This window comes from Xenopus tropicalis, chromosome 4, assembly GCF_000004195.4.
Source record: "Xenopus tropicalis strain Nigerian chromosome 4, UCB_Xtro_10.0, whole genome shotgun sequence".
Taxonomy (NCBI): domain Eukaryota; kingdom Metazoa; phylum Chordata; class Amphibia; order Anura; family Pipidae; genus Xenopus; species Xenopus tropicalis.
This window is the reverse complement of record NC_030680.2, coordinates 84,344,212-84,353,374: the sequence shown is the minus strand read 5'-3', so window position 1 is coordinate 84,353,374 and position 9,163 is coordinate 84,344,212. Positions and strand designations below refer to the sequence as shown.

Here is a 9,163-nt window from a genome sequence, read left to right as displayed (position 1 = left end):
AACCCATGCTCCTAGTCTCTGCGGCCCCCCTGCAAGTCCGCCCATCACCTCACTGAACAGGTTGCAGGTGCACTGGAAACAGTTAAGATACAGTGCGACAACAACCACACCCTTCAGCGACAGCCATCTAAACAAGCTAACGTCACACAGGAACCGAACGTCACTCTTTCAGATCTGCCCAAATTCTGCTAGTTCTCATAGCAACAGAGTAAATAAAGCAGCTGACTGGAGTGGACCGCGTTATCCAATCACGGGCACGTTGGGGCTAAAGTGACAGGCCAAGTGAGCAATGAGAAGGAAGCGAAATAGTCCGGCCACGGCAACAGCAGCCTCATGACCACTAAGGATCGGCCTTATAAGCCTGCCTTCCAGCGCAACACTTAGGACTTCCTGCTTCCCCTCACTGCCTGTGTGTCAGGAAACAGGAACAATAAACAAAATACACTACACCAAAGAGCTCGGCTCCTGCCCTAACATGGCGGGGATTAAAGGTACTGCTTTATTTCTTACTCACACACATCTCCCGGAGCTTTTCCAAGGCCGGGCTGTATGTCTCACTAATATCCTATTGGTTTGCTTATACTAACATAACAAGAAGCAGTACGTTGTAGTTGAGGTTGTGTCAGAAGCCCTAAGTGTACCTTTACAAAAGACTAGTTCGGCCATAGTTCGCAGCACTTAGCCGGGTATTTTGATCTAGAACTTTAGAACGTTTGTAGATTACTGTTCTAACCTCATTTTGCCATTATTTGTCCTACCGCCCAGCAGCTGGCAAGGCAGACCATGGTCGTTGTGGCGTTAGATTAACACGTGTTATGTAGGGGTTTATTCCAATATATTTGCCCCCTGCGAAACTATTTTTAAACATTTGGATTATTCAGGGAGTTGTCGTGATACCTACGGTGTCAAAATACTTCAGCAGATATACATTGTCTTATTGTTTCAATTATCGTAAAAGAGCAGGAAGTCAAAAATGGCAATTGTGTTGGGGTCACTTAAAATGTGACAATGATCTACTTTACCCTTATTATCATAGTCAACATGTAATTATATTTTACTTACTAGTTGCACTACTTGTACAATGAACTCCTCCTTATCTGTAATTATGAGAACCAGACAGCTGTGAGGGGATTGGCTAAAGGGTTGTTGGGGGAGTGTTTGGAGGGAGAAGGAGTTGTGATAGGTCATGGTGGGGAATTCTAGGCTCAGGCATGTGCTCCATAGAAGTATTGCAATCTAGAGTGTGATGCAGTTAGAATCAGAGGAGATAAGGTTGGGGGCACAGCATAGGGGACATATATAAGTATATCTGTCAGGGGGTTTACTGTTAAGGGTGAAGACACACGGAGCTACTAGTAGCAGCTACTTTTTTTTAAGGCTACTAAACTCCAGAAGATACCCTGCCGTAGACAATACTGAGAATTGCTTCTGCTAAAACACACATAGAGACAATTATTAGTAAATGATCTGCATTGTCTATCTTAGTAGCCACAACCAGTAGCTGCTACTAGTAGCTCCGTGTGTCTTCACCCCAAAGGGGACTTGGAAATAATTCCAAATTATTATACAGTCTGGGTGTTAGGTTTATTTTCTAAAAGTATTTATCTAAAAGTGTTTGGTTTTAATCCAAGTAGCATTATAGAGCCATTGCATGGTTTAACATAGGGGGGTAGCAGATAATGGATGAGTCTAGCAGAAGCAGGTAGAACAGACTGAACTGGAGAAAGACAGTATGGTGGAATACCAGTGTGCTGTAAGTTGTAGTATTGTAGGTGCAAAAATTAAAGGATAGTGAATAGGTGTTTTGGCTTTTCGAAGACAAATTTAGATGTGGGGTGTAAAAGAGAGGTGATCATCAAAAATGTCTCAAACAACGAGCCTGTGTGGATGAATGAAAGGTGAAATCTGAGAGACAGGAGAAGATAGTAATGGAAATGAAATAATAATAATAATAATAATTTTCTCCTTTACACATACCAGTGACTTCAACACCCTCCCTATGTGTAAAATATAATATCATTATAGGGTCACTGACTCCTGCCTCCACTTCTTGGCATTGTGTAATAGAAAGGAGCCTGAGTGGAGCTAGTACTGTGCATGCTCTGCCCCTTCCTTCTTCATTTGCATAGCATGAATCTAACCCCAGCCAATACCTCAAGTTGGGTGCCATGGGTCCCTCCAGACTAGCACCCTCTCTCCTTTGTGTGCAAATTAGGCCACCCGCAACCACACATGCTATGCTAATGAGTGAAGAGGTGGCGCTGCTCACTCTGCACTAAGCCTTTGAAAGGTACCGTATATACTCGAGTATAAGCCGATCCGAATATAAGCCGAGGTACCTAATTTTACCTAAGAAAACTGGAAAAACTTATTGACTCGAGTATAAGCCTAGGGTGGGAAATGCAGCAGCTACTGCTAGGTTTCATTAAAATAAATACCAATAAACTGACATTAAATGAGGCATCAGTGGGGTATATGTTTTTAAATATTTATTTCAAATAAAAACTGTAAACTAGCTCTGTAAGTGGAGGGTCAACAAAAACAATTGTTTTATCAACAATGATACCTTAAGAGTACTCAGCAACCAAGCTAAAACACAAAGAGTTAAAAGCCTTCAAAACTATATATAGTTTATAGAACTATATAGAATATAAAGTGAAATGTCTAGTGCAGAATGGGACAGGTGAGGATGGTAGATGAAGATAAATTTGGGAGCGGGCCAGGGCACTGGAGGGTCTGGTTGCGGGTGGCCTAATTTGCACACAAAGGAGAGAGGGTGCTAGTCTGGAGGGACCCATGGCACCCAACTTGAGTATAAGCCAAGGGTGACTTTTTGAGCACATTTTGGGTGCTGAAAAACTAGGCTTATACTCGAGTATATACAGTAACTGCGAAATAAGTGACAAACCTGCTGGTAAAGGCTGACTTCTTTATAAAGCATAAAGTAAACTAAACAAGTCCCTGCTTTGAGAATACTTATTTTGGCAATAGGGCTTTGTTGAAAACTTGTTAACAAAATAGTGCACATCGCATTTAAGATCCATCATGCCCTAATCTGCTCTAGTCCTTTTTATCCTTAACTTCACCTCTACTGGGCAATTAAACCATCTTTATATCCCAGTGAAGTTATTGATTCTATGCAATAGCAACACATGTGTGCACTCACTCACTCACTGTTACTAACATACTTACATTTAATACAGGGGATCCTTAGTGCCATGGGTCTTGTTTCATATATATAAATAGGATACCACTGTCACAAGAAGGCACATTTGTAATGGCAGGTGCAAAGGCTGTTTGACTGTGTTTATTCAAGTCTGCAAACCCATAATATTTCAGGGTGGTGCCTTCCCTTAGGCGTGGTAGTGAGATGTCACCAAGTCATTATTAGGTCTAAATACCCTAACACCCTACCCCACTTCTGAAAACAAGATATTAATGCTGCAGTGAATCTGGGGTTAGATTAGCAAATAGCCAGGTGAATACAAGATGTTTCATATAGTTTTGTGTCATTTCCTCAATTGTATCATTAAATGTTTAATATCTACCTTAAAGAAGTTAATCTTATTTTGTGTAATATTGTATACAATCTCTTTCCAGCACTTGTTGCATTATCCTTTAGTGGAGCTATTGGATTAACCTTCCTTATGTTGGGATGTGCCTTGGAGAGCTACAAGTAAGTACCTCAGTAAAAGTCATTTTATACAATTACAGCAGTTCACTTAAATTATGGGTTTGCAAAACCTACATTTTTGTGTTTACAGTAGAACCCCCATTTTACTCTGTAGGGATAATTGAAAAAAACAATGTAAAAACTGTAAAAAATTAAAACCAGGGAAATGTGTTAAAGCACCTTTTTCTTTAAGTACTTAAAGGACATAAGCACAGGGATCAGTTTCATTTTGAAATACAATATTTAGTGTGTTACTAACAAGGGTTAAGCAGTGCAGCATTAATGTTACACTATGGGACAGCATTTGCAAGACCTCCCTGCCAGTCACATGCAAAACCTAAAGCAAAAAGTAATGTGCATGACTGTATGAGCTGCAGCCTTACTGGAGGAAACGTGGCAAAGTATGCATCTCAATAGTTATTTAAACCTCTTTATTTCACTAATAATAACATTCACTGAGGACAACAGTCATTTTCGGAACATTAAAACAAATGTTTGTTGTAAAAATCAGGGAAAAGGTAACAGCTGAAATGCAATATAAATTGGTGGGACCACAAAAATTGGTGTAACTTGTGAAAAGTTAAAGGAGACATATCCTATAAAAATTATGAATGTACCAGTGAATTATTCTCCTCTAGATATAGAAGGATTGTGCTTAAAAAAGTTGTATTTCAGACTGATTTATTGAGAAATTCCACCAAAACTCCACTAGCCCCGCCCATCAGTTCCACTTCCTGCTGGTTGAATTCTCTGGATGAGCTGGGGAGCCGGCGGCTCTCCATACACTTCACTGTAGGATAGGAACCAATCAGCAGCTAGGCTGACCTGATAGGGAACTGAAGCCTGTCTGTGCTTGTGTGATTGCAGGGCTGTGATTGGCTCTCCCCCTACTGTGCTTCTGGCAGGGACCGTTAGGACACGGCCACTCTTCATTTCAAACTCTGACAGATCTATAGGGAGCTCCAATAAAGGGGCCATTTTTACAGAGAGGATTAATTTTCAGCACAAAGTGAATCCAGCACCGTATATTACTCATAATTGCCTACAAAATTAGGGTTTTCCCCTTTATCCTATATGTCCCCTTTAAAATTAGGGTACGTAACGTATTCACTGTATTAAAAGAGAAGGAAAGGTAAAAACTAAGTAAGCTTTATCAGAAAGGTCTATGTAAATACAGCCATAAGCACTCACAGAAACACTGCACTGAGTCCTCTGGCAAACAAAACAGGATTTCTAGTCCCTTTGTTTTCCTGTGGCAGAGACCCTCGCAGCTCTCTCCTCTCTCCCCTCCCTCAAGAATGCTAAGAACTCCCCCCTCTTAGGAATGTGTGATCTGAGCTAATTATCAGGAAGCTTCCTCATAGTCTTACTAACTGCACATGCACAGCAGTCTTGGGGGCTGATTTACTAATCCACAAATCCGAATGAGAAAAATTCGGATTGGAAAACGAACATTTTGCGACTTTTTTGTATTTTTTTGCGTTTTTTTCGTTGCCGCTATGACTTTTTCATAACTGTTACGACCTGCGTGAATTGTCGCGACTTTTTCATAGCCATTATGACGTTCGTGAATTGTTGCGACTTTTTCATAGCCATTATGACGTTCGTGAATTGTTGCGACTTTTTCATAGCTATCATGACTTTCGTGAATTTTCGCGACTTTTTCGTATTGAGCGCTCGAAAAATTCGCGACAATTCGCAAAATACCGATCATTACGAAAAAGAACGGATTCGGACGCTTTTCGGACATTTGTGGATTAGTAAATGTGCCCCTTGGTCTTGGTGCAGGAGCAAGGCATTATGGGAACTTTCTTTACAGAGCTCAACAGTTTTTTTTCCTATGAGGCTTCTGATCATCTGAACGGAAGAAATATGACACTTTTGAGAGAACTGAAGGTATGCCTGCAGCTTGAGATTAACTCTTTATTAGCCTTTCCTTCTCCTTTAAGATTTTTTAGTGTGATTGCAGTCTGACTAGTTATTCAAGACCACTTATGCATTGCTTTGGGGCCACCTAGGTAGACTGCATGGTTCAATTGTCAGGGTGTAGCAGTTGGAAGCTAAAAGCTAATGTGCATGAGGCCTAATAGTGATGTTGAATGTCACCGCCATTAGAATCGTCAAGCTTAGAAAAGCATTGATTTTAATGTTCAAAAGATCTACCCTGTGGGATGTTACTGTAACTTTCATAAGCTTTTTTTTATGTGCAGCAGATATCAACATGCTTTAATTACAGGGCCAGTTAAATATATTGTGAGCATACTGCTGGTGTGGCTCCCATGATGTGCAGAGAATTAATACTTGTCCTTGTGCACGTATGTCTTTCATGCCTTGCCAGCAATGTTTACATGATGCGTATAAAAAAAAAAATTAAAGCCTAAAATGAATGACTAAAAATGCTGTATTTTAAATATTGACCTTACTGCACAAGCTCAAAGTTCCAGCAGCCCTGTCACAGCTTGCCATTTCTTTAATGCCAGTGACACTGCACATGCTCAGTGCATTTTGGGCTAATGTTAAGAAGCTAAGGTTAGGGGTTGTCGAGATCAAAACATTAACGGTAAGTGAGTATACAGCTATCTGTCATAGATACTAGTAGACAAAAACAACAGCAGGCAGGCACTTCTGGAACTCCTTTTCAGTATCAAAAAATGTTGTCAAGAAGCAGCTCGAAGTATAGATAAAAAAGTATAAAATTTTATTTAATCCATAAAAAAACAGCAATAGCCTTACGCGTTTCGTACCTAGAGGGGTACTTAATCATAGGCTATGATTAAGTACCCCTCTAGGTACGAAACGCGTAAGCTATTGCTGTTTTTTTATGGATTAAATAAAATGTGATACTTTTTTATCTATACTTCGAGCTGCTTCTTGACAACATTTTTTGATACTGAAAAGGAGTTCCAGAAGTGCCTGCCTGTTGTTGTTTTTGTATATTATGTATGACTCCCCAAGCTGAAGGTCTGGGGCATGAGCACCTGGACCCATCTGTACAGGGGGTAAGATTTCATTTATTACAGCAAGATGTTAGTCTGTGTTATCTTTGAAAGAGTTTATTCATGGATACTAGTAGAGCTAATTACTAAATGATTATGATGCAAACTTCTCTGGTTTTTATGCCGTTACATAAAGCTGAATTAATTATTGATAACCTTTCTGTTACCTCTTTACTGCTAAAGAGCTCAAAAGGAAGCTGAATCATTTAGGAATACTGCCATAAGTGTGGACATGCTAAGATGGATGCAGATATTGCTTATTGATGCCATTGCTTCCAGACACATTGCTTGCACTTTGACATAGTTGCGACAAGCAACTATAATAAATAAATCAGTGAACAATGAGTAACCTCCTATCCAAATATCTTTTCCTTTTCATACCATGTCATGTAATGATGCTGTTTACTTGCATAGACACTGTGTAAAAAAGACTAAATGGGCAGAATCGCAATTGATAGTTACAATAAGGGAACATCTGTTTGGCATAACTAACCAAAAACACTATTGAATGTAGACTTATATAATTCCACAATAGAATTCTTTAAGCCTCTCAAGTCACATTAAGAAGAAATCAAGAACTTCAAACTTGAAGTTTAGTATCCTGGGGGTTGTAGTTTACATTTAGGATGATGGGATATTGATTTAATTGTAAATTATATTATTGCCTATTAAAAGTTGCAAGGTATATCATCCTTACAAAGAGAGAGATTTCATCTAAATACCATAAACATGCATTTCTTTTTTTGCCAACAGGGTGTATTGGCCTTTGTTTGTTTTGATATTTTATGCCATCAGTCCAATTCCTTATTTTATTGCCATACGAATCAGTGACGATACCGATGCTGCCAGCAGTGCTTGCAGGGAATTGGCATTTTTCTTCACTACTGGAATCGTTGTCTCTGCCTTTGGCTTGCCTATAGTTCTAGCCAGAGTTGGTGTGGTGAGTGTTCCTATAAGGCATAATTGAAACATGTTTGTTGTGACTGTGTTATAATCTAATACTGTGAAACTGTAGGTGCTGCTCTACTGTAGCTAATTAAGACAATGAATTTTGTGTATTTATTTAAAATATGAGCAGTCCTCTAGATGGTGCTCTAACCACAACAGGATACATATCCATTTAAGTAGGACAGCTCTCCTAAAAATGTAGCAACTTCATGCTTTCTAGATCTTACATTAACTCCCTGTCTACCACCAGTTTCATACAGGGGAAATATATACTGATATGTTTTTGATTGAAGGGTTACAAAGCTTCCTTTTATTTTCAGCTACATCTTACATATTTACATCTTGTAGCATCACCTGTATTTTAAGGTGTCAAAATGTGTCAATCAGGTCTTGTATTATATTACTACCTGTACTTATATTATATAATATTAAATAGCTCTTATTTGTATTTTTCCTTACAGATTCTGTGGGGTGCGTGTGGACTGGTGCTTGCAGGGAATGCTGTTATTTTCCTTACAATACTGGGCTTCTTCATTGTGTTTGGAAGATCAGATGACTTTAGCTGGGAGCAGTGGTAAAGACTGACACTCTTCATTGCCGTATGCACTGGCCACATGCCTCCTGCTCTTATATATGTAAATACATTGTGTATATGTAATCATGACATAAATTCAGATTATAGTCTTTATTAGTTTATAGTTTGTATTCCTGAATATAAAAAGGTTTGTACACGCTCTCTCTGTCCCTCTGTGTATGTGAGGGAGGTACATTGCACTTTTAGCAGTATTCAGAAACATGACAAGTCTGAAAAATGGGGGGCATTTTCCCCTGGCTTATTGGAAAGAGTGGTGATTTCATTTACCTAGTATTAGAGAGATACCTGCACCTCATTGTTTAATAAGCCAGTCAGTGAACAGGTCCCTATTTTTCAAACATTGCTATCTGTTTGAATGCTGATAGAATGCAGCACAGCTTGGATAAACATAGGACATCCTTGCATTCAGATTGTAGTTTTCTGGGAGCCAGTTTATATATATATAACTTGCCGAAACAATTTTCAGTGCAATAGTCATTTTAATGTAACTTTTTCTCCCTTTTGTAAATTATATTTTTCTATAGTAATTAAAAAAAATGCTTTATAACACAAAAGTCAAAATGTGTCTTGCAGTTGATCATTTTTGTGTTAAGTCTGGGGGGAAGTGAAGTGATGTCATTATTAAACATGAACACTAAATATCCTTTTAGTATCCTTTCGTAAGTTAATGCTGAATACATATGAAACAGGGCCATCTATCGCTTTTAGTTAACATTTGGTGCTGGGAGGAACTTAAAACCCCCAAAACATTTAAATGTAATATTGCTTTTTAAACTGTTTTGTAATGTACATTTTTTCTTTCATGATAAATATGTCACGTCTCACAAGGAGGGATATTGTGGAGAGGGAGGGCAGTTGAGAGCCTAAAGGCTGGGTAATCCGAGTGTATACATAAACAGCAGAACTGAGGTCAGAAGCCATGATAAAGTGAATGTGGAATATAATAACAAG

At 38.9% G+C, this 9,163-nt stretch overlaps 1 protein-coding gene across 1 annotated transcript; it reads left to right on the top strand.

Moving 5' to 3' along the window:
* Window positions 1–415: 415 nt before the first annotated feature.
* On the top strand, window positions 416–8,756 carry leprot (leptin receptor overlapping transcript). The gene is given in 4 exon segments (NM_001017102.2): window positions 416–491; window positions 3,601–3,676; window positions 7,423–7,609; window positions 8,079–8,756. Coding segments are annotated over 4 exon segments (396 nt in total). The 5' UTR covers window positions 416–475; the 3' UTR covers window positions 8,196–8,756.
* Window positions 8,757–9,163: the final 407 nt, after the last annotated feature.